Source organism: Podarcis melisellensis (genome assembly GCF_964234715.1).
Source record: "Podarcis melisellensis genome assembly, chromosome: 9".
In the NCBI taxonomy this organism is placed as follows: Eukaryota; Metazoa; Chordata; class Lepidosauria; order Squamata; family Lacertidae; genus Podarcis; species Podarcis melisellensis.
Window position 1 is genome coordinate 49,685,398 of NC_138541.1, and position 26,750 is coordinate 49,712,147.

Here is a 26,750-nt window from a genome sequence, read left to right on the forward strand (position 1 = left end):
GGTTGTCTTTGTCATTTCAGGCTCAGGAACGCTCGGTGGCTATTCCAAGACTCCCAATGGCATCTTGAGGGACAAAATGAAGCTTTCTGGAACATGAACACAATGTTCTTAATTGCTGAAGTGACTCCTGAGAGTACTTGCCCTACTTATAAAAAGTGTGATGTAGAAAGCAGCCTTTGCTGGGCCAGAAAACAATCCGGCTGCAGGTCACAACAGCGGACCCATTGAGGTCATACTTTGGGGAGCTGACTTGGTGGGACTGATGGACTTTCAAAGTTGGAATTTTGGGAGTTGTAGCAGTGAACTTTTAACGCCCCCCCATACAGTTCATAGAGGGTTTACCATTATAATAAAAAAATCACTTTTGTGATCACCTTTGTCTCTTTGTCTTTCCTCGCCTCTTCCTTCCCCCATCACCCGCATTTTCTGACTCCCCCCCCCCAGCACATTCACTTATGATGATGGCCTTTCTGCCTGCCTGTCTTTCATTCTCCCTTCCTTTTTTCCATTGGCACTGGCAGGGTTAACGCTCAGGAATGCCCCAGCGAGGAATGTGCATGCAGATGAGATGGATGCTAATCTCATGCTAATGAGCGGCTGCTTCTGCTACCGCCGCCGCCGCCTCCGCCGCTCGGGGGGCTGAGCCGGGCTACCCCCCCCCCCAACTCGACCCTCCGCTCCCGCCCCGGATCGGAACCCAGTCGCCGCCTCGGCTCAGCCTGGACCCCCCCTGACCCGCTGCTGCTACGGAATGGGGGCAGGAAGCGGAGACTCCCGTTCAGACATGGTGGACTGAAACTCCGCCGAGTTTCCTGGCCGATTTGCAAAGGCTCTGCCTGCCTCCCTCCACCCGCCCAGGGTTCCCGGGGAGAAGTAAGAGGGGGTGGGGGGGAAGAGAGAGAGAAGTAGGGTCGTCCTCCTTTTTCCCGCTTCCCTCCTTCCTTCCTTTCTTGTTTTCTGGTCCCTATGGAGCAGCAGCAGCAGCTGCTACCCCCCGCCCTCGGCCATGCCTAGGAAAGTGGGGAATGGGCAGCTGCCCTTACCCGACGGCTGGGAGGAGGCGAGGGATTTCGATGGGAAAGTCTTCTACATCGACCACAACACCAAGCAGACCAGCTGGATCGACCCCAGAGACAGGTGGGTGTAGATTGGGGGGGGCAGCACAAGAGGCGGGGGCTGAAGCATGCGGGGGGGGGGGAGCACTTGGCACCAGCCTCGCTTGTCCTAACTTTAGAGAGTTTCTTTCCGCCTGTCCTCTCCCCACCTCCTCCTCCTCCTCCCGTGTAAGGGAGGGTCTCGTACAGTTATATAAGAATCTGCAAAGAGTAAAAATAAAAAAGGGGAGTGGGTTCCTCTCCAGTATTATTTTGGGAGGAGATGAGGGGTGTGTGTGTTTGTGTGTTTTTCTGGCATGTGTTGTCCTGCGAGGGGTGTGTGTGTTTGTGTGCAGTTGGAGACAAGAGAGTGAAAGTGACTCTGCAAGGCTGGGAAATAAAAAGGAGAGTTTGGGAAGAGGAAGGAAAGAACTCTGGGAATGTCTTCAGGCTCTCGTGACCCGCCACAGAATCCCCACCCATTCCTTCTGCCCAATATTTTTTTTTAAAATGCAAATTCCTTCTACCGTAAACTTTATTGCCTTTAGAACTAAAGTCGGTTGAGGTGCTCTCTTCTTTTTTAAAACAACAACAACTTTGCACAAGTTTTAAAGACTTCTTTTTTAAGAAATCAGCATTCCAATTAGAATAGATTTGTCAGTCTTTTAAAGAATTCTGCCAAGTTGTTTTTACACTCCCTTTCTCTCTCTCTCCCAGAATCTGCACAGTCAAGATCTTGGGACTGTGTGGGGAAAAAAAAGTGATAAGACTGTATTTGACTTCGATCTCTTTAGTACAAAACTTTTTTGAACAGCCTTTCTGAGGAGTAAGTGCTATTGCTGGTGGGGAAGTGTAGGCAGTTTGCTCAGTCTGTTTTTGGAACTGCAGGTTTGGCATGTAACAGGTTTGAACTTCCATTGCTTCTGAAATCCTGGATTATTATTATTTATATATATATATATATATATATATAAATAAGCCTTGTATGTTGTCTTGATATCAATCCTAAATGTGTATCCCTTGTTCCACTCCACCTCTCTCTAAAGTGAGTTCTTGTGGAGAATCTGAGGGAAGTCTTCACAGGCCTCATGCCTGAACCACAAAACTAGGCCTCAACTGACTGCTTTTATCCCCCCTTCCAGATTATAGGATGCTCCCTTTCCTAGTCCTCAAACTTGAGGTTTTGAATGTAAATGAGGGGATAAAATTCATGATGAGAGATCCTATAACTAATTATTTACTTTATAAATATTAGTTTCTATTTAATCCGTTGCAAGAATAATACTAGTGCTCTAAGATGTCCTGTCTTTGGTTAAGGAACAGTTTCTCCAGTACTGTATATAATTTTGTAAAACATATGCAGTGGCCATTTGTTCACATTTGGAACTAGTGTTGGACTTTATTAAGCCCAATGAAATCCAGTTATCTCCCAACTAATAAGGGGCATTATAAATTTATGGCACAAACGGTGCTGAATTATTTATGAAGGTCTTGGCTTATATTTCCTGGCTGAAATAAGAAAGAGTAGCTGCAGCGACTCCATGGTGCTTGCACACTGAAAAGTTTGACATGCCTCGTGCAAAATGTTGTAGCAGCTGCAACAATAAACATGTTACTGGAATGAAACTGTTTTCAAACTGCTGATCTAACATTCTTATTTGACGTTCTGTGTACTTCAAAAAACCTCTGAAACAGAATGTAAATGTTGATAAAGTGGTGGGTTTTGCAGGTTGTGGTAATTGTACTGAGTTCTGCATATATTTGGCAACTTATAATGATAAAATTTTGAAAACGTCTTACCTGTTTTCTGTTGATTTTACATTTAAATGTTTGTTTATGAATAGATTACAGGAAAAAAATGTAATGCTTGAATGAAGGATATTGTGCTACTGTCTATCAAGAGTACTGTAGACTCAAATATTGTTTTTGCTATGCGTTGTTAACTAAATTTTGAGTTGTTGTGACACCTTGAACATGTGGCTAGTATTGATCAGATATCTGGTTTTTCTGTTCTGCTAACCAGACTTGCAGCTATAACTTTCCAATTACATTTCCCCCTGCTATATTAAGAAAATGAAGTGCAATTTGCCTCTTGTATCACATGAGATTTGAGTTGACTACTGTCTTTCACTTTTCATTAATTTCCTAACTTCTGAAGTGAGAGAAGACTTGGGGCACTTTCAGCCCAGAGCTTGACTGTATTTTCTTTCACAAGAGCTAATGAAGTGAAGTCCTTGTTAAACCGTGTGGGAGACAGTGTTTGGGGTAACTCTATTAATGCTTGTCAATCTCATTACTCACTGTTACAGAACAAACAGAAAGAGGTATGTTGCACTTCGTACTTAAGATAATCCATAACTAATGTATGGGTCTCAGCTGTGAGACACAAATATGGGAACAAAGGGGAAAAGGCAGGTAATGTATACCCTGTTATTTGAGTTCAGTATACAGTGCACGATCCGCCTTGTAAAAGGTGAACATCTCATCTTGAATCTATCCAGAGTTATAGCCCAGCTACATACTGAAATATATGACTTACTCCCAAGAAAGTGTGCATAGTATTGCAGCATGATCCTATGCATATTTACTCAGAAGTAAGAACTACTATCTTCAGTGGGTCTTATTTTCAGGCAAATGTGTGTCAGATTGTAGCCTAGCCCCAATTATTTCAGTTGATTTTCTTTCCTAGTACAGTGGTACCTCAGGTTCCATACACTTCAGGTTACAGACTCCGCTAACGCAGAAATAGTACCTCAGGTTAAGAACTTTGCTTCAGGATGAGAACAGAAATCGTGCAGTGGCGGCGCAGCAGCAGCAGGATGCCCCATTAGTTAAAGTGGTGCTTCAGGTTAAGAACAGTTTCAGATTAAGAACGGACCTCCGGAACGAATTAAGCACTTAACCCGAGGTACCACTGTAAATGTGTTTCAGAGTATAGTAAGGGCTGACCTTAAGAACTGTTGTGCTGGCACTGTGACTTGTAGAATCATGTGTAAGGGTCTCAGAATGGCAGCTCAAGAGTGGGCCATATCTCAATGCATGTTCTCAGTGCAGAAGGCCTTAGATTTACTGTCTGACATCTCTACCTTTAAAAGGCATTGAGTAGCAGAGCAGAGAAAAACTTCTCTCTGACAGTCAGTCTTGGTCTTACCAGAGACATTTATAGTTAAAACCCCATGTTGGGGATGAATTGCAGAGTAGTCACAGGGCACAAGCATTGCATGTCAAAGTTCCCAGGTTCAGTTCTTGGCATCTGCAGGTAGGGCCCATTATGAAATGATAGAAATCTGCTGCCACCTAGTAGTGAGTCTGATGGACCCAATGGTCTGTCTTTGTACAAGCAAACTTCTATGTTCCAGGTTTGCCATGTGGAAGGCTTCAGAAAGTTGAGTTGGGGTAGGTGCTTAACCATTTCTCTGCAAATACCCCAGAAATCTTTTCAAAACCTTTAGTTAAAACCCTAGATTCACTTGAAATAGAGCCCAGCTGAAAGAAAAGGTGTAGGATGCCTTCCACATAAGTAATCCCTCCCCCACATTCTTCCATCCTTGAGAAAATCTGGGGTTGGGACCATAAACTGGCTGAGATAAAGTCTACCAGTCAATAGTAGACCATACTAAGCTAGATGGACCAGTGATCTGATTCTTATATAAAGTAGTACAGCATCATATCTAATATATTGTATCTTCCTAATGTTAGGACAGTACAGTGGTGCCTCGCAAGACGAAATTAATCCGTTCCGTGAGGCTCTTCGTATAGCGGTTTTTTCGTCTTGCGAAGCAAGCCCATTGACAGCTTAGCGGATTAGCGCTACAGCTGTCAAGCGGCTTCCAGCGATCAGCTGTTAAGCGGCTTATCAGCGGAACAGCTGATAAGCGGCTTAGCGGCTTAAGAAAAGGGCAAAAAAAGCGGAAAAAACCCGTGGGGGGATGCAAGATTTTTTTCGTCTTGCGAAGCAACCCCATAGGGGAATTCGTTTTACGAAGCGCCTCCAAAACGGAAAACCCTTTCGTCTAGCGGGTTTTTCGTCTTGCGAGGCGTTCGTCTTGCGGGGCACCACTGTATTTGGTGTCCAGCACCTGTTCAGTAGCTACCAGGTGCAAAAGCCAATGCCCTTTATACTTTTATACCATTGCTCTTTGTTGTAATTTTTAAGGGGACAGGGTTTTAAGGCTGATTCAATGCAATCCTACACATGTTTACTTGGAAGTAATCCCTGTTGTGTCCAATGGATTTCAGCCTTAGTTTTAAATGGAAAGCAAGAGGAATGCCATGGCCTGGCAGAGGATGCTGTTTTAGCCACTGATAGCTGGTGGCCATTGAGACTGGTAGGATGGAGGGCAGAAAGTTGCTGGAGACAGTCAATGACAGACCGAGCCGACTAATTATAGTTTCGTCACCATCCTCCTCCATGCTGGGCCCTACAAGGACAGCACAGTGCTGCCACCCCCTGGACTGGTTGCAAGTAAGAAGGCAAGCTGGTGGCGACTGGCTGAGGGCAGATGCGTTGGGGCAATGCCCCATTTGCCCAATAGACCAGTCTCTATTGGTTTTAACTCTTCCATCAGCAGCAGCATCCTCTGCCTGTGTCACTGCAGGGAAAGCAATCTGTTATGGTTGAGCTGTCTGGAGTATGCTGTCCCCCAGTGGCTGACCTTGGCGTCTCAAATTTCAGTGGCGGCCTGTGCAACACCAAAATCCAGTGCCCCCTCACCTCTCGCCTTCTGTTGGATGTTATTGTTGTGGTGCTACCACACTCAGTGCGCTCCCCTAGATCTGCCTTTGAAGCCCCCCCCCCACCAATTGAACCTACTTATATTTCACATAAATTACTATAAATAACAATAAATACACAATTGGATGATGGGGGAAAGGTAATCTGATCACTTCTGTGGTAAAGATTCAATGCTCATCTCTTTCCACCCTTTATCGCCTTCCTTTCCTTTCCTTCCCTAGACCTAGAATACAATTTTTAGAGTGTATTTGAGACCTCACAAGCAGTGTTTGGCTTGAATCCTACAGTTATTCCAGCTGAGTTGGAGATCTGGCATGATGGCATACTGTCACACTTCCCCAAAGTAGAGAAGTGGTTTGCTGGAAGTAAATGTTATGTAAGCATACAAGGTCAACAATAGGTGGTTCGTGTGCTACCACTGGGATGCATATCCAGGATTAACTGTTTACTACACGCCTGCCAATTACATATTTGAAATAGATTAACTGTCTAGCTCGGCTGCCAGAACATTGTTTTGAAGTTTGACAAAAAGAAAGTGGGTAGTTTTGAAGGAGTGATTTAAATAGCTTTTTAAAAAAGCAAATATGGTTAGTGACAGTCAAAATGTCAGTTACTGAAATAGGTTGCAGAGGTGAGAGTAGATAGACAGGTTTCAAATGCCAATATCAAGGGGATGTTTGCGTAGCCACAAGATTTGAATCATTGAGGACAGGGTGACTTTGCAATATATTTATTTCTCCCCACTGATCATAATAGAGTCTCTGTATTTGTTATGGAATTGTGTAACAATTCCACTGTGCACAGCTACAAACACCTAAGAATGAAGAGTACAGTACAGTATAATATATCCATTGGCATGTGTCTGTATGGAAAGAGTTATTAACATCACTCTGCATGGCATAATATTAAACAGCATTGTATCACCTTCTCTGAGTATTCAGGTTCTATCCGGTAGCTGCTAACACTCCTACCTGTATATTTTAGTGCTAGAAACACCCCCTATATTCTTTATCCTCTCTGTATGGTAATGTGAGGGCACTTACTATAACCCACAATGAATAGAGCTACTTGTTTTACTCCTTCAGAAGACTTTTTTTAATGGAATGAAAGTACACAGTTATAATTGCAGGGTTAAGTGCTAATGCTCTATGATAGCAGTAGGTAACATTATTATTAAAATAATAATAGCTGCTCTGCAATGAGCTTTCCTCTTGGGTGTAATAATGGGTGACACCTTTTATAGTCATAATGGGACAAGATTCAACCAATGGTAAGGACTTTGAAGCCCATTTATTTCAATCGGAAAGTTAAGTACATGCTTAAATATCTCCCATTGAAATCAGTTAAATTTCAAAGTGCTTAATGTTGGACAGGTTGTTTTCCCCCACTCTTGTAAATGAAATTGTCTTCTGATGCAAATTGTTTCGCTTTGCATAATTGGAATTGTGGTGGTATACGTCCCCCTTGGTTTAGCCCCTTCATTGAAACAGTTGCCTGACCAATGACACAATGTGCTGAACAGAGAGGAAGAAAAAAAAGTTGGAGAGTTGAGACAGTGTTGGAGAAGACCTGAGAAAAAGACTCCATTGGAGAAAAAAGTTGAAGAAGGCAGGGCAGTGGCAGCTTTGAAAGCAGGACAATTAATTGATCAGAATGTGCTGCAGCCATGACTGAATGAAATGAAAGGCATTTGTTGTTGTTGAATGCAAGATCTTTATCTTTGACTGCCAGAAAAAAGTCACTTGGAGAAGACTTCGATGGTGTCACTATGCTATTTGAGTTGAGATAAATTTTGGTAAATTGTTGGCATTTGCTTCGAAGCACCCACAAATCCATTTATCAGCAAATGCCACCACCCTTCTGATCCCATCCATGGATCCTTGCCCTGGAGGTCCTTGCCTTTATTTCCACTGCAGTTTTTGAGCATATAATAAATAGCAGGAGTTTTTCTGAGCAGCGGGAAAGACCCTTGTCATTTCTTACCCCACACAAATGAGATATTGCTCTGGATCTCTGTCAAGCCCCCTTGCACACCAGAAGACACAGGAGAAGGGATTAGGAGTGACCACAAATAATGGCTGGCTAGGAAGCAAAGCCAGTGTTCGAAGACGATATTGTTTGGTTAATTGCAGCACCATGGAATACCTTTAAGTTGTTTTACATAGGTATAGATATTAGAATAGTGCTAGTAAAGCAGAATGTTTGGGACACCTCACTTGAGGTGTCATATTTGTGTTCTCAGGGTAGATATAATGCATTATATTTTGCATGTTCCTTTGAAAATGGATGTGATGCATCAAGCTAGTAATTGAACTCAAAATGTAGAATTGTGCCCTGAACATATGCATTAAATTTCACTCTGATACTTGAGTGCTCATCAGAGTGTTACTGCATTACAAGCAGACATATGGAATACTGAATGGACTTGCTGAACCGAAGGTCTTGTTTCTCTCAGCTAATTTGTTTGATTTGTTGTGTTTATAAATTAATAATTTGAATAATAATTTGAATAGCTTAATGTTAATTTTTGATATAGTGGTACTCTTGCCTTTCTGCACATCCTTAACAAATCAGTATATGTGTGCATTACTATACGGTCGTATTGATCACTGTCAGTCTTTAAGGCTATATTGATCTGTTTGGGGAGAAGTGGAAATGCTCTTATCCTCTTCCTGTTGTGCTCAATATACACATTTATTTGTTGTTGCTGCTGAATTTCCACTACTGACAAAAAGATTGCTCAGAGTTTTCATACCACCTCTGGAGGTGCATGCCAAACTATCAAAGATCTTTGTACTATTCCCTTAAGTTCAGCTAGAGGCATGTATACTTTGTTGTGTGATGGTCACTGACACCTACTGGGTACTGCACTCATATGACACTATTATCACTTCCCAGGGTTGAAACTCTGTCTGGCCATGTCTCTCTCGTTTTTATTTTGTGGAACTTAGTTGTTACCCACTTTACCACATGCATTTTTATATAGGCTTTTAGTAGGAGAAAAATATTATATTCTTTTCCCTTCAGCAATGCAGGAGATTTCCCTTTTTTAAATATCCCAAGTTGAGTTCTTAAGATTTCTCCTAAAGGAATCTTTATGGGAACAAACAGCCACAGTGGGTTCATTCAAGTGCGTTACCTAAAAGATCTGCATCTTTGGAGGGGTCCATTGGAAGTTTCCCTTTAGACTCAATCCGCTCCAAGGAGTCCTGGGCAGAAGATTTTGGCTCAAAGTAATTGTCAAAGGAGCCAGTCCTTTAAAATTGCTCACAACAATTATGAGATTGAAATTAAAATGCTTTGTATGTACCTGCAATTCAAGTGTTTGTATGTTCCTGCAGTCCATATACATTTGCTGGGTAATAAATTCTTTAAAGCTAAATGGGACTTTAATTTTGAATAAACAACATAAGATTGGACTACATAGCTGCATTAGGTGTGTTCTTTTTTAACCTGTGGGTAGATTATTGAGAGCTAGAAGCTTTAATACATTAAAGTTCTCCGGTTTCTGAGTCTATACAAAACCCCATGGAGACAACTGGGTAGAGTGTTTTTAGTCACACTGAATTGTCAGCTTCACCCCTGTTCCGTGAAAATATCCCCCCCCCCCAGCAGGGGACCGTTAGCATGCAATAAATGGTGTGGGTGAATAACTTCTAACAATACATAATGCTATGTGTCTTGACTGGCGTTGAATAAAGAGTGGAATAGTTTTATAACTAGTTGTAACCATAGAACATAGTCTTGAAGAGGGAGTGTGCTGTATTTTTCACTTGAGATACGTATGGTATGAAACTTCCTTGTTGAAAGCAAACATGCCATTTAGTACAGTGATTTACGGTCATCCGTCTTTATTAAAGGGAAAATCCATAATTCTGTTGTAGAGTGTGCATTATTCATTAGGGTTTGATTAGCTCACATTAAAGAGATTTTACCCTCTTGCATGATTAAAAACCTCCAGTATCCATACAGTGTAATTCAACTACCTTTGATAAAAAGCTAATGTGTTCTTCTGATACCTCTAGCCCTTAATGCTGTAAAAATGAGCGGGAAAGTGTGCTGGCCAGCACCTAGTTAAAATCTCAGAAGGTGCAAGGTGGGACTGAGTTGGAATTTCTAGTGCTCAGGGAGTGGGGTTGCAGTAATCCCTACAGTTCTTTAGCCTTCTCAATAATGAGCAAGGTAACTTAAGAATAAGAAAAATAAGAAAATAAACACAAATTTGCATAATTTAGGCAAAGAATAAAATTCTGCTTTCAGTGGCTCAGATTATGTGTTTATGTTAGAACCTCCAGAGTATGGTGTACAAATAACTCTGATTTTGTCTTGTTATGAAGATATGCCTTTCAGAAATATCTTCACTTGAGAAAATCCCCCCCCCCAGCTTTCTTTCAAAAGGTTATAGCCCTTTTGTTAACACTTGATTTCTGTCCATGAACATTTGATGTGCTTGCCCTAAACTGCCCCTTTTTAAGAATGTGTGTGCTGTTGTGCTTTTTGTCATTATACTTCATTCTAGCTTTAGATTTGATTACATGATCACTTGTGCTGGGATAAGAATTCCCAAATTGTGTGTGTGCCTTAATTCATTTCAATGATCAAGCAGTTAATGAGAGGCTGAAGAGAGTTTACTTGAGTAAAAGAGACCTGAGATAAATATGGGCTCTTTCGTGGTCTCAATTAACTTTCGGGTAACCTGATGATAACAGGATTTTTGCCTCTGATATGTGCTATTGGGAAAATTTGACGATTCACAGATAGCATGCAGTTACTTGAGAAGATTCGATACAATGAGCAAATATACCTGTTCAAAACGTTGTATTTCCTGCCAACATAAATAAACTTGAAGTGAACCTACGCATTTAAGAACTGTGAATTAACTTCTGGTATTCCTAATCATGTAACTGGTTCATGGTTGATAATGTACCTAAATGGCTAGTTTCAATCTCTCTAGTGCAATTACCTTTTACTGGTAGTATATTGAGAAGAACTGGGCAGCTACATTACTGAGATAATTATTGGTTTGCTTTGTAGAGTAGACCGAAACACCATGTAAAACCTATTTTTCCTTATGCTTAGAGATTGCTGCTGTGTACAAAATAAACAGTTAATACAGTCATGGTTGTTAGATGAACAAAGGAATGCTACGGAGATTAATAATCATCTGACATGTTTTGTAAAACATTCCTAAAATGATGATTAGAGACTTTATGGGGCACAAAAAAGAGAAGAGAAGCCTTTCCAATTAGTGTTCTGTGCTATACTGTGCTTACCATTGATGCAATACTTCTGGATCACATAGTAAACAGAAGCCTTTTAAAAATTTATTATTATCACAGTAATTGGGGCTGTTTTTTCTTGGGATGTGTACTATTATATTTATTGTTTGATATCTTCAAGGAGCTCAGGGTGGTGAACATTGTTTTCCTCTTCCTGCTTTATCCTCACAATAGCCCTTTGAGGTAGATTAAGCTGGCTAAGGTGGCCTGGCTAAGTCATCACCTAACAAACCATGAATTAATAGCAAGTTGTGCCACAGGCAGTCAAAGAAATCATGTGGTTTTTTATTCAAAGTTTGATTTATTTCCAAGCTTTTCTTATCTTGTGCTCTTATAACCTGGTGAGTATCTGGGGTGAGAGTAACCAAACAAACCATGCTTAAGGAAGGGAGCTGTGGTCACATGTAACGCCATAGTTAAAACAAATCAAGGTTTGTAAGTCAACAACAAACCATGACTTCACGTTAGGAGTCATTGGTAAACAAACCATAGTTAAACCACTGTTTGGCGTTCACACATAACACTAATAAACCATGTCTTTATTAAACAATGGCTTAGAATTATGTGTGTGACCCAGGCTAGTGACTGACCCAGGGTCACCTAGTGAGTTTCTTTGCCGAGTAGGGATTTTAATCTGGGTTTTGTCATACAGAATCTGATGGCAGCCATTAGATAATTGCAGAATGTGTGTGGGCCACTAAGATACTGACTTGATTTTTTGTAAATCAGTTATTGTGAGAGACAGTACATGAATTAACGCTGATATTGTGAAAATTGGATTACCTTTTAATATGTAAGCTTTTCTGGCAGTATAGATTCAAAGAGCCCTAAGGAAGCAAGACTCTCCTCCACTAGGGCCAGGGCTTTTTCAGTGATGGCTTTGACCTGGTGGAATGCTCTGTCCCATGAGACTAGGGCCCTGCAGGACTTGATCCTCTTCCACAGGGCCTGTAAGACTATTCCACTTGGCCTTCAATTTGAATTAGCCTGATCCTCTATTCCCTTTTCCTATTTCCTCTTCTATGAAGAAACCCTTTCCGGGACCCCACATTTAAATTCTTCCCTGGTCTCCTTGCTGGCCCTAGTAGGACCAACTTGGCCAGTTGCCCTGGTGATCATTTGATGTCTACTGACTGGGGTCCCCCCCCAAAAAAAGACCCCTAAATTTTTGAATGTTATTGATATTGATGCTGCATTTTATGTTGTGTTTTATGCTGTTTTTAAGTCACATTTTAATCAATGTTTTATATTTGCTGTTAGCTGCCCTGAGCCTGGTTTTTAAACCGGGAAGGGTGGGGTATAAATAAAAAAATATTATTATTATTATAAAGGTGGTTGTTGTTCCTTATTTTAGGAGAGCATCCCTTATTTGCAGAAGTCACAGGATTCTAGAGCATATAGCATGATCCTTAATTTTCCAGCAGCTTAATACTGCTCCTTGATCATACATTATAGTCTATTTTTAAAGCATTCACATTTGTTTATTAATCAAGCCCTTGTGTTATCTGTGGTCTTCTTTCAAATCAACAACTTCATTCTTGAAGGCAGAAAAATGAAAGTGTTTCACTGTAAATCTAACATTGAATTAATCTCTTGTTAGCCCAGACTAAAAGCTGCACACCTAGTTTAATATTGTAAATTTATACAAAGCCTCCCCTAGGAATATAGGAAGTTGCTTGTTCTGTGTCTACTGGGATAATTTGTAGATCTCTATAACATTCTTCCAATATAGTTTTTATTTCATTTATCTATTTACCGTATTTATAATCTGCCCTTTGCAAGAAGCTCTCAGGGTAGAAGTACACAGCAAAAATAAAACATTGTTTAATAAAACCAAAACATTATTAAATTCCAGAATTCAATAAAGTAGATCATGGTAGCAAGCTATTAAAGCAACAATAAATGAACATACCTGAGTGGATTGAAACCTTATCCCACACCAAAGGCCTGTATAAAGAGGTTCGTCTTCAGCTGCTAACAGAAATTAAATAATGTCACTGCTAGACCCACCTCAGAAGGAAGGTGATTCCAGAGTTGGGGAGCCACCACAGAAAAGGCTGTCCTGTGTACTGCTACCTTCCCACTAGGACTTCCCCTGGCAACAGAATCACCAGCAGAGCCTCCCCTGCAGGCAGCTTGATTGGAAGAAGGTGCACCTTCAGATATTTGGACCCTGCATTGTTGCAGGCTTCCTCAACCTCGGCCCTCCAGATGTTTTTTGGCCTACAACTCCCATGACCCCTAGCTAGCAGGACGACTGGTCAGGGATGATGGGAATTGTAGTCTCAAAACATCTGGAGGGCTGAGGTTGAGGAAGCCTGGCTTAGGGCTTTGCGTTGGGACCTTGAATTGGCCTTAGAATTGGATTGTTGCGTTAGCACTGGTGTTCTACAAATCTGGCCAGTCAACATTCTGACCAACTTGTTGTGCTATATTTTTGGATTCATCGTGTGGCTCATGAGTAGTGACAGAGGCAGAGACATCCTGGTGAGGCAGTTGTGAGATCGCGGAGCCCTGAGGTGGCGGCCTTAGAGATTCCTTGCCCCTGCCTTGCCCCATTCCAATGAGCACAGCCAGGAGGATGCCATTGCCTCTGTTTCAAAGGTTTTCTAGGTTCAAGGAAGTTACTCTCAGGCCAATCAGCACCATTAATTTCAGCCTTTGATGGGAAAGTGCCAGCTAAATTAGTTAAATGCTGGGCTGCAAGTCCAGTTGAGTGCAAAGGTTTTCTTTCCTTTTTAGCCCGGAGAGTTCTAACTAGTTTTACCTGTCTTGACTAGTGCATTTCTTCTGATCTTTGGACTGCAGATCTGTGCATTGCAAATTTGCTAACTTTAGTAGTCTGTTTTGGTTCCCCCACTCCCTGAAAGAATAGAAATGTTTCTTTAATGTGATTATTCAAAAGATCACTGATCTAAAGGGGATTTTCTTTCTCTGACAGAGGCTTTTAATATATTTTCTCATGAGTCTTGTAACACTTTCTATAGGAAAAAGATTGATTCAAGTTTTTTGAAACTCAATACTTCTAAAAACATGTATAAAAGACTTCAGTAGTTATGATATGAAGAAATAGTTCTGTGACATTCATTTGTATCTCCTGAGTTTGTATGATAAATTACGAGTTCAGCATAAATTGACTTCCACAGACAGAATATTGCATGCTTCATTTGTATGGAACCCTTCTTGAAAATAGAATGCCTTTCAGCTGTCATCGTCAAGTGGAGGTTTAATATACGGTACCCTTTTGCCATTAAGAAAGATGGAGGTTTAGGCTGCAATCCCATACACACTTATCTCAGGATAAACACAATTGAATTCAGTGGTGCTTGCTTCTGAGTAAACATACCTGGGATTGTATTGCAAATGTTAAACCTAAATTAGTAGACTGCCCTACCATTTCAAGATACAATGCTACTGCTATTTTAAAATTACAATGTGGAATAGAATTTTACCTTGTGCTCTTCCATATATAGATATAATTGTTTATATAGTATACAGTGGTACCTCGGTTTAAGAACAGCCCTGTTTACAAATGATTCGGTTTATGAACTCCATGAAACCAGAAATAGTGTCCTAGTTTGCAAACTTTACCTTGGTCTAAGAACAGAAGCCGAACGGTGGAAGGGCACCGGCGGCGGGAGGCCTCATAAGGGAAAGCGCATCTCGGTTTAAGAATGGACTTCTGGAATTGATTAAGTTCGTAAACTGAGGTGTCACTGTATTAAGATAATATTTGCTGTGCAAAGGCAGACTTTATTAATACCCAAGGAGCAGTAGTGATCGTTGGAATATTAGTCATGTAATGATTTCTGTGAGTGATTGATTTTTTAAAAAATAGGTTTTTTTGCTGCATTAAGGGAATGAGACATGGACAAGAGGGAGCCATTCTACCATTCTGTATTTTGGGCAGCTTTGCCCAAACCTTTCCCAGCTTTGAATCCCTGAGCAGAGACTATGGAAGTTGTAGTCCAACAATATTTGGGGGAGGCTGTTCCAGAGTTGATGGGTGAACTTCCAGGTAAGAACAACACCAGGACATCTCTTGTTAGTCTTCCTTTCCTTTCTGTGTTCTCCTTCTCATCACCAGCAATGCACAATATTTTATTTATTAGCCCATAAAATGTTGTTTTACCAATCCAACAAAACAGGGAGGCAGTAGCAGCATAAATCTTATGGCTGAGATTTTAATTTTGGAGCAAAGTTTTAAGCTGAACATGTCTAATTACAAAAGAGGGCAGACACACTTAGACTATAGCATATATCAAATTATCTACTCAGACAATGTAAATGAAGCAAGTTAGGTTCCTTAAAGGAAACACAGATATTAAGTTTTCTTATATTTTTAAATTGGAAATGAAGATACCTGTATATGTAAACGTGGAGTTAAAAAGGGCAGGATCCAGAACAACCAACCAACTACTACCATGTACTCAAGAGGGCTTTGGGTTTGTCTTCAACGGGTCCAATGCCACACAGCAAAATACTGCTTTTGAAACTGGAGGGTCTGACTGCTTTTTAAATAAACCAAGTCAACTATTATTCCTAAAGTAGTTCTTTGGATCATGGTCACTTAACTACAGCTAAATCAAAGGCCTTCTAAACTCAGACCAACAGTTACCCAGCCTCCAGGGACTACCGTACATTCTTGTTTTCTCTGCCTTCTGGTGTGTATTTTTTGTTTTTCCTTATTTGTCCTTCAAAACTGAATGTGAATATAATGTAAGATGGGGAATTTAGGCATTTGAAAGTAAACAGGCTTCTACCTTCCAGATGCATGAAGTCCAGCGTGATCTCTGGCCATGCAAACTATGCTAAGAGGCCCTCTTATTTGACCCAGAGCTTGCCTTATGACTTTGGTGACACAAGATGAAGCAATGCATCATCTGAAGTAAGGCATCTCAGATAGCTGTGCTTAAATGCTAAATAGTTTGAGCATGGAGAGATTGGAATAAAAATTGGTACATGTGTTCAGGGTAACATTTCAAGTGCAAATATCAGTTTTACATGTGCACAAATTTTAAAGTCGGGGAGTAAAACGCAAAAGACAGTGCAGTGTGATAGCTCCCTTAAAAGATGAAGATATAGGAATAAAGCTAAATGTGGTTACTTTAGGTACCATTCGGTGTTTCAGGTTCAAAGCAGCACCTCAGCTCCTGCACCTATTTTCAAGGGGTCATGAAAATAGTGGTATCTGATTTGATGGTTGATAAACCATAATTAAACAAGTTTTTGGTATAGCTTTCACTTTGAACTTCAAAGCCTGCTAAGCCTCCACCCTTATTTTAAAAATAGGGTGGGGATGGGAAATGAAAATGTAAAACGTATTGTAATGCAGTGTTTGCCTTGGAGATCAGAGAAGTTGGTGTCCATATTCAGGACACTATTTTAAATGTCAGCTTTATACCTAATAGAGCTCATCTTCCACAACTGTCTTCAAGAGAGCTCAGAGTGAATGAGACTTCCTGAGCACTGTGCTTTTTCTAGGCAAATAGGTGAACTCAAGTGGTTTCAGTTCTGCAGGCTTTTCTTGTGTAGAGGTTTTGACTCTCCGTAGATATTGCCCCATAGCTGTGTAAAATGCATTGAAAAACTAAATTATAGAATGGAATTTAATGGATATTGACTGGACAATAAGGGTGACGTGAGGGTCTCCTAAAATGGGTTGTCTGATGTGAGAGAAGCAAATACATCTAAAGCTGTTCAGAATCTTGTTCTGGTGGCAGTTGGAAGAAGAATTGCTAGTTGCTGGCAGCAAGGGAAGGTCCTACCCCCTGCCATCTCTGCCATTTCAATGCTTAATCTGCACTGGCAGGCAGACTTTACCAAGATCACCCTCCTGCAGAGCATTTATGAGAAAAATGCCAGCATTTTGAACTTTTATTGGACTCAATTAATTTGCCTGTCAAAATGCCAGCTCTGAGAAAGGACTGCTTTACAGTTTGTGGGGAGGGGTTATTTCCCCTTCTGTTTTGCTCTCCTGTCTGAGATAATCATCTGCTTGATCCTTGATAACTGCTTCTGGGACCAATAAAACAAAAGGTGAGCGCCTGTGCTGAATATGCTCCCCTAGTCAAGTTAAAGCCCTGCCTCTTTGCAGGGTAAAACAGAGCATCCCTTAGGTATACCCAAAAAGTTTCTTTGAACTTTTCTTTCTGCAGGAAGGCAAGGTGGCAAGAAAGGGAGGAAAGTAAATAAGATCTGTAGTGTGGTAAGTCCATTGTGGTAAAGGGCACAACAAACATCCTAGAATCACAGATAATTGATTAAAAGAAGAAGATGTATTGGAATGTAGGCCTGTAACACAGAATTCTCTATTCTGGACAGACCTCCTAAGACAGGTTGTATGAGTTGCTCTTAAAGCAATGATAACCTGGTTTGGACATCGTTTAGCGTTACGCATCACAAGTGTTCTCTCCTTGCATTGCTGTGATGAGGATATTGGAAGCAGATGACAAATTGTGGTTAGTTTAAAATGGAAGCAGATGCTTTCAGTCACTTTGGTTTTGGCCCAACTGGAGTAGAAGAGAGGACATTCAAAAAGTTCATGCATGCGAGTCTATGGTTTAATGTAATGTCTAAGTCTTCCCAGTGCTTCTCATTGCTTTAGATCTATAAAACTCATTTTAACATCGCCAGCACACACAATAAATTGTATAGTATTTGGCATTGTTCTACTAACTTGCAGACTCCCTTTATTTAAAGGGTTAAGCACTCTCAAAGGTATCTTTTGGCATGTTATGAGTTCACTCACAGGCACAGGTTGTATTGCTTCCTGATTAGTGCTTTGTCTCTCATTCCTCTGGGTCCATTTTATTATATCTAGTACTGCTAATCTTGTAGTATGCAGGGAATCCTTTCTTATCAGTGGCTTGGATGCACCGATGGGTCAAAGACTGAAGAACTTTCAGTCTAAATTATATGTGCATCAGAAGGTGGTGAAGAAATGTTTTTGGACGCAACTGCATCACTACAATTAATCCCCTATAGTAGTGCATGTCATCTTGGTTCTTTAGTAGTGCGTACTGATATTGTTTTCTTTGAAATCAAAGAGCAAAAGTATTTTTTGTTGTTACCTTGGCAAATTGGAGGCATGTGTCTCACCTAGCAAGTAACTCAGTCTAGGGGAAAAAGAGATGGGGAGAGGCAAATGTAATGGTGGAGAGAGGGATCAGACTCACATCTACCCATGCTGTGACTAATATCCCCCAGCTTCACATAATGTACCTGAACTTTGCACAATTCAAATTGAGTTGCACTGCTTATAATGTCTTGTTCACTCCTCTACTTTAAAATTCTTAAGGATGAAAATATCCTTCCATTTGACTGTCACTTTCCCTTTTAAAAGAGCTTTTAAAAAGCTGTTAAAATGCACATTGATCTAAATTATGGTTCTTTGCTGTTTGATCATGGCGATCAAATTGAGACCTAGCTTTTCAAGACATTTCCTTTCACATTTAATTTTCTTTACTTTTTGTTGTATCAAAACTTCCAGCCTTTTCTGAGAAGTTTTTGATAATGACAGAAAGATTTTTACCTACTGGCAAACCTAAACAAAAAAACCTTTCGGAAAACAAATCTTGTCAGGATCAGGGGACTCAGCTAGACTGGTAAAGAAAAAGGGATTTATGTGTGTTGTATGTGCGATATAACATTGTGCTACCAGATGGAGATGTGGACTCCTGTTTTTCTCTACCTGTTTTCCCTGTTTAAATTTACAACGCTTTAAACTGAAACGCTTCTTTGATGTGTCTAGATTCAGCCAAGAAGTGCTCTGATGATAGAACACAAAATCCCAGAAATATGGACACAGAAGGTCCAAGCAGATGAAGAGAAAAGAATCCAGTCTCATTCTCCATTTCTCCATCAGTAATAGAAGTTGGATCAATATCATCCTGTTGTGAATCTAACAGCTTAATAAGACACATGGCTGGACACGTGGCTCTTCTCAGGCCTCAGAACGGGGATGAGAGCATATCCAGAGTATAAACATTGACAATGACATGGAGGTGGCCTTGAGATTTTATTGCAAAAGAGCATATCTGCGCCCTGCCCTGCAATGCAGATTCTATCCTGACAGGAGCAAAAATGGAATCCATGTGACCCACTTAACTGCCGAGCTGAGGAAGTGACATTTAATTCACTTTAGAGTTATTGCTCCAAGCACATACTAATAACTGGGCCATACTTTGGTTAGTCACCAGTTGTTACAATGCTAGCTTTGTTTTATTTGTTGAAGTTTTTGACGGGTTTTCGAGGGTGTGAAGGAAGGAAATGGCCACAGAACATTTAGATGTTTCCTGTTACATAAATGTTACATGTTTCTTAATCTTTAAGCCTTATTATGAGTGAGGAATGAATTAATATTGAAGCTCAAATGCCCAGGCTGCTCTATAATTAACCATCAGAAACAAAAATCATGTGGTGCTGCATAAAAATAAGGGTATTCAGTTAATTTTTCTTCTTCAGGTAGTTTAAACATTCTGTTTTTCAACGATTCATTTTGTCTTCTTTCCACTTCAAGGCTTTGTGTGATTATACAAATGTAGCTGGACCCACAAACCACCTATGTACAAAAGGGAGGTATCAGTAGACTTCGTGTATTCTTAGTTTGAGGGGGAACCACAAAAACCTCAGTAAGAACTCAGTGGCCATGGAATGCTGACTGACTGGGCTGGGGCAAACTAAGTGGCTGGAAAAGGAGGATGAAGGAAAAGACTCCGGTATAAAAGGGTAGAAAGAACCATCTCATCACCCAGATATGCATTTTTCTGGTTCACACTGAGAAGCTATTTTTAAAATGTCCCCAGTCGCAGAAGTGAGAGGAATGTGAACACACGTGTCAGTCACACCTCTGTAAACAAACTAACAAAAACAAAGGGAGGGATTGCTCCCTCAACAGCCCAATGTGGTGCAATGTTAGTAAGGGGGCAAAGGAAAATGTGTGCATGTGTGGTGTGGGGAATAAAGTGTCTGGAACACTGCAATGGAGCACTTGTTGCAGTGCCTTGTTCTTTCATATTACCGTGCTTGATCTCCCTAGAGTATAGGATGTTGCAGAATTTCTCTGTAGGGTGGCCATCTTAGATCAGAAAGCTGGTGAATGCTGTCAGTTGCTAATACTTTTTGACATTTGGGGAAGCTACTGGGAAAATTTGGAGACATGATACATTTCAGACCATGAAGTGCCTTTAGCTAATGATATTCTGCCCCTCCCCTCGTGATTCACCTGTTGGCAAGGGTAAAAATACCCAAGTAGTAATATCAGACTCATTTAAGGTTCTCTTGCTATGCATTTTACATATACTTAGCAACATAGGCACAGAAAGATCAAGTTATGTCTATACTGGTATGAGCCTCACAATGTCTTCCAACCCATTTTGGGAATGGGATGTGTGAGAAATCCTTTTAGGATGTAGTTTTAGGTCATTACAGGTGACCTATTTGACTAAAATGTGGGGGCGTTTGTATTTTTAAGCTCTTTAATACATACAGATGAATAATCCGGTCCAGAGTTAATAGTTGGGTGGGTTTCTTTTTTAAAAAAATAAAACGGTTGCATCCTAATAAGGATTGTATTGAAAACATTTAGTCACAGTTGTGGACCTCTGCTATATGCAGACATGCATGGTATCTAGAAAGTGAAGTTGTTCAAAACTTTTAAAAACTGCTTTGATCAGTCAAGATCAGATATCCTGTTTGTAACTGATAACCATGAAGATGAATATCGCACTGTATCAGTGAAAGTGATGGTTGAGGCTCTTATATAATTATAAGAATTAGCAACAAATTTTATTCTTTAGAGAATTGTCCTGTTTTCCCTCACCTTAGGGTACAGGGGAAGTTGACGCTTATGCACTCTCTAATAGGATGCAGACTGCATCCAACAGAGCAGGGTCATGGTCAGTTAAGTCCAGTAGTTCAGTCAGGGTACATGCCACCAGAACTCAGCTAGGACAAGGGAAGGCAAAAGACAAATTCTCAGCACCCTGGAGAGCTCACATCAACCATTGCTGACTACGACTCACTCAAGAGACAGTTGTTGCCCCAGCAGCATGCCGAAGCCTTATGAACGCTGGCTGGCTTGAACCTCCTTTCCGCCTTCCCTCTGAGGAGCTGTCTTAAGAGCCATTGCCTTATTCTGTAACTGCTGGTTCCTACAACATGGAGGCAGTTAGGAATGAATTAGAGGGGTATCCTGAGCTGGAGAAAAAGGTAATGCCACACCCTCTGGCCTGGGATGATCTGGGAACAATGGGTTCCTGAGTGATGAAAAAATAGTCTTAAGAAGAGAAGTGCACTTGAAGAAGCACTTTGCACAGTAAGACGGTGGTCCTAACCATGGGTAAATGTCTTATTTAAATCTGTGGGACTGACAGCTGCATAACTCTGCATGGGATTAGGGTCCAATTGCTTTATATTCTTTTTACTTTCACAGATTTTCTCCCCCCACTTTCTTTTACCATCACAAGTAATGTGAAAGTGCATGTTAAATATCTTGGAATAGCTCCCAACGTAATGGCCTCTTTATAATTCTGCTGCTTCAGAGTTTCCTCTGGAAAGCTCAAAGGTCACATCATTTGGTTTATAGTGCTGGAATGATCCCTGCACAGGGTATGGCTATCAGAAATTCCTAGCATTCCATTTGTCTAATATTTAGACCTTATATGCTCAAGCAGAGCAGAGTGCTTTATCAAAGAATCAGGCAGTAAAACTGTCATGGCAAGAGCTAAAAGAAAGAAAGAAAAAGAAATGATGCTTAGCAAAATATTTTCCCTACTTTGAAGCAAGTGCTGTAGTTTAACATTAATCTTCTTTTGCGGTTTTGTAGCCTTAAAATGTTAGTTTGACTTTTGTGTGTCTGTATCTATTTAACTTTCAGCTATGCCAACTGGCTGAAATGTGTAGCAGAAAGTTATTGTAAAATTCAGGAAGGTGTTTTCTCAAGGGAAGATGATTATAGACAGAAGTTGAAATCTTTGAGACTCCTGTTTTCTTCTGAAAGCATCCTTGCTTTCAGTAGCCAATATTTAACTCAGCTTGGCACCTACATAAGAGTCAAGATCGAAAGATCATTAGTGGCCTCCCTCTTTAAAATATATATTATTGAAATACAGTAGCATTGCTTAGTATTTTGAATCCGCTTCAGAGGATAAAGGAATCAACCCTTTTTTTAATTATACCATGTTTATGGGAAGTTTCCAACAAATGGGACCAGTTGTGAAGGCGGTTGGGTCATTTAAAATAATGCATTTTACCAGGTTTTCCTTAATTCTCAGAGATGCAAGTTGTATGACGTCACCATAATTTATTTGGTATCCAGTATACAGGTTATTTACACACAGTGAGACATGCACCGTATTTGACGCCTATGCTGAGCTATTACAGAAGAAAAGTATGTTGCACACACACCATATATTTAAAGCACCCCCCCCAAAAAAAGAACAATGGGAGCTGTAGTTCACACATCACAGGGCTACAGTTCTCAGTGCCCTTAACCCACTGCAGTTCTGTGGGGGGTTGCTTTTAAAAGTGTTTTAAATATGTGCTGCATTCATAGCCTTAAGCACATTTCTTTCCTGCAATCTGGAATTTTTGGAATGTGGACTTTTCATCTGGATGGGAATCTTAAAAATGTGGTAGTCCCAGCTAAAATGGGACAGTTGTAGGGTGAGTAAGTAAGTATACATTGGATTGCAGCCTATTTCAGATTTTTGGTGCAATTTGGGCATCTATCATAATTATCATAGCTTCCAACCCTGTGTGTACATCTGAATCTGTTCCACTGAAATCGATGGGAAGTATTTCTGAGCTGTAACTGCATGAATATATTTTAAAAGTTGTGTTGTGATTGCAGACTTGTTTCTGATCCAGGATGAGAGTGCAAAAAGGATAGTGATATCCTTATAACAGAATTTGTACTGTGCTGAAAGTAATTATTTTCTTTATTATTATTATTTTGTCTTTTCATTTTCAGTAAGATTTGCTTTACTTCCATCTTGTGAATCACGAATTCTTTCTTTAATATTTGTCAGGAAAATATCCCCTCCTTATGTTTATGTTCACCAATCAAAGGGGGTGGGGTGGTAAATGCTCCTTTATTGTCTGTTAGCGGAAGCCATACATGGAGTTAGTTCCCTGCAGGGGTGGGGTGAAGCAATATGATGTGTAAACTGTTGTTGTTTTTAAGGAATAACCTTCTTTTCCCATGTGAAAGGCTTTGTTTGAAATACCTTGCTGCATAATGAATTATTATATTTACTTAGTAGCCAATTCTATAAGGTTGGGGAAAGGCATTAATGATACCCTCATCCTGACATGCATAGTTAACCTTAAAATCAAATTATAGAGTTCCTCCCCCCCTTTTTCTTTTTTTACTGGCAAAGGATGATTTCTGAAATTAAGCAAGAATAGTAGCAAAGAATATTTTCATTAATGAGGTTGAAATACTTTGTCTTGACTGAGTGTCCTCCTTGTAAATTGGTCCATTGGGGCCAATTTGCTGCAAAATGTTTTGATCAATTGGGTCACATTTTTCTTACTAGGTCTTAAACATTATTCTGATGTTAATCAGAACTGTCCTCCATGGTTTATAAACTGTGAATAGGGATCTCATGCCCCACGTCTCTTTGCCTTCTTACCTGACCCCTGCAATTCCAGCCAGACACCTACTAATTTGCTTGCCTTCTTGTTCTCTGTCCCCAACTGCATGTTACTTGACAATGTTAGCTGGGTATGTGGTTAAGGAAGAATTTCAGTAGGAGGTAAAAGCAGAACTGCAAAATAAGACACGTCTCATTTTTCCCCCTGTCCCTCATATCAAGCCTCCATTTATGAATTGATTTTGTGAAGGTTCCAACCAAGTTTGCACTGATGGAAAAGTTGAGAAAGGAGCACATATCCGTGAACAAGCACATGGGAGAATTATTAAACATTTATTTATTACCAGTTATTAGTGATATGCTTACTGCCTAGAGAACAGATAGTGTACAAGAGATGTACAAAGACATTAATATTCTTTATGGAACTCAGGGGAAGTGTACATTTATTTTAATTCAGAAGAATTGATAAACCGTTTAATCGAAGAATTTCTAAGTGATTTGAAAAATATATCAATATACAATCCACATACAGTGTACAGTGCCCAGGGAATCCTGTTATCACTGCTGCTGCGAAGAGTCATTTTTAATGTATATAAGCTCTACTTATAAGTTATTGTACTTCTGCATTCCATTGCCATTTAATTCTAACCTTTGCATCCCCTGCTTTACACCCATTTGTATATATACCTGACATTTGAGAATCATACTTGCTGCTTCTGATGAGGTGTGAGCTCATCCAAAACTCCATATTAAAGTGCCTTAGTCTTTAAGGTGATCCCACCCCCATCCTGAAAGTACATAGGCTCCCCTGTGCTCTTGGCAAGGAGCTATATTGGTACCTCTGAAACCAGGAGAGACCATGGACTAGAAAGTCAAAAAGTTTGCTTTTTGTCACCTTTTGCAATCTGCCAGTGATTTCCTCCACTGCTGCTGGGGTCAGGTCTGTTCTGCTGTGCCTTCCCTGTCCTCCATCTGTCGGCTTCTTTTCCCACCTTCCCTTTTCTTTTCTTTCCTTCCCTTTTCCTCTTCCTGCAACTATCACCTGCTTTTTTCACCTTTCTTCCCTCCAAGCCCTGCTGGGTGCTCTGCTCACACTTCTGATAGTGCCATTCACCGACTGGGAAGGGGCTTCCACAGGGCTGCTGCAACAACCCATGCCAGCAACCGGATTCCTCCTCTGGGGTGTCCAGAGGAGCCTATGTGCTTCCCATGGTTCCCAGAGCAACTGAGGAGCAGCCCAAGGAGTGCGCAGGTGGGTAGGCGGCTCCTAGCTACTCTGAGCCAGAGTGGAGAGGCATGATTTTTGCACCCGCTTGTGCCCTTGGTGGGGGCAACCTAACCAACCCCTAGGAACGCCCATGTCCCCAGTGTTCCCAGGTATGCCAACTCTACCCTCACATTCCTGTGTTCAGCAGGGTCTGAAAGGGGATTTGAAGCATATTTGGATGAATGCCCTTACAGGTCTCCTCATGAGCAAGACACATACACACGTGCACCCCCCACACCCACCATATGTGGAGGCATCTAAGCACACCCAGCCAAATACCTTTGTGTTCAGTCTCAGTGCCTGAAGAGGATTACCTAGTTAGCACAGGTGGTATGCTAGGCAAGAATACAGTACAGTATTGTGAAATATGAAATTCTTATCCCCTTTATCTTTCTGCTGCCTGGCATTGTAATTCTGCTCAATCTCCCATCATCGCTGATCCTTTGTCATGCTGGCTAGGAGCTCAGAGGAGTTACAGCAATGCCCGGTGGGCCACAGGTTGGCCACACCTGAATTCTGCATTTTGTTAAACATTGACCAGTTAGGATACCTCTGAATCTGTGAGACAGTGAATTCAGGTGATGCCTAATCCTTGCTTGTCCCCATATACTTGTCCTCAGTACAAGGAGTTTTGATTTCTTCTGTCATGGCTAATTACCATTAATATGTAAAATTTGTGGAGCACAGGTCTTCTTCTTTTTGGGAGTCATTTAAATCAGTGGCTATCGTTGCACCTTGTGGCAGTGAATCCCGTAAGATAATTATATATTATGTGATGACTTTTGTCAGTCCTGAACCAAATCGGTTTCATTGGGTGATCTGCCAGGCTAGTGATATATAAAAAGAGTGGAAAGCAAGAGCTGCCAGCCCCTGCACCTTGCATCCTGACACGGGTACTGGAAAGTTGTAACCCCATAATTTCCACTTAAAATGTCCTGAAACTCTTGTTTTGCTGGATGTTCTTTAGGAGGGAAAATTTCCCTAATGACTTCTTTCCTTTTTTGAGCACTTGAACCCAGCTGTTCTGTAGCACCCATTCTATTGTAGAGTGGTCCCTTGGTTGTCGAACGTAATCCATTCTGGAAGACCATTCAACTTCTGAAACATTGGACAACTGAGGCACAATGGGCAGGCGGCAAATTCCATTCACAAAAATGGAGAAACATGCCTCGGAAGCCGTTTGACTTCCGAGGCGCATTCGAAAACGGAAGCATTCACGCCCAGGTTTTCGGCGTTTGACTTCTGAATCATTCGGCTTCCGAGACGCTCGAAAACCGAGTTTCCACTGTATCTTGCTCTGATTATGATGTCTTAAGAAAATAACTTTGTTTCATAAAAGAGACAGCTATACCAGAGCTAATCTAAAATTTCGTATTGAGAAGCGTATACCGAGATGAGTACTGCAACCCCAGAGTCGTCTAGCGATCAGGGGTCCTTTTACCTTTACTTTTACCTTTACTCACCAGCCTATGTTTTCATGTTTGTTTTTATTTTTACATTACAGCCTGTTCAAACCCACGTGGGTTTTGTGATCTGAGGGCAACTGGGCATTAGATGATTGTTAATTTCACATTCTTCCTCATTTGTTCTTCCCAATTAATGGGGCCAGACCTCAACCAAATAGACTTTTCTCCTGCTTGGGCTATTAGCCATGCTGTTCTCTGACCTGTTTGGACTATCAGGCATGCTGTTCTTTGACCTCCTAACTGCAGTAATAATTGGGAACAAAGGAAGGATTTAACATTTTAGAGCTCCCTTGTGCAAAACAAGGTGAGG

The 26,750-nt window shown here is 40.8% G+C and overlaps 1 protein-coding gene across 3 annotated transcripts in view; it reads left to right on the forward strand.

Annotated features, from left to right (window-relative positions):
* Positions 1 to 644: 644 nt before the first annotated feature.
* Positions 645 to 26,750, forward strand: part of WWC2 (WW and C2 domain containing 2) — a 114,438-nt gene continuing 88,332 nt past the window's right edge. The window contains exon 1 of one of the 3 annotated variants that reach the window (XM_081924266.1): positions 645 to 1,137. In XM_081924266.1, the coding sequence (XP_081780392.1) occupies positions 1,007 to 1,137 (131 nt within the window). In that variant the 5' untranslated portion in view covers positions 645 to 1,006. Of the gene's footprint in view, positions 1,138 to 1,858; positions 1,999 to 26,750 lie in introns of those variants that run through there. The other 2 variants (XM_081924265.1, XM_081924267.1) reach the window with 2 other exon arrangements.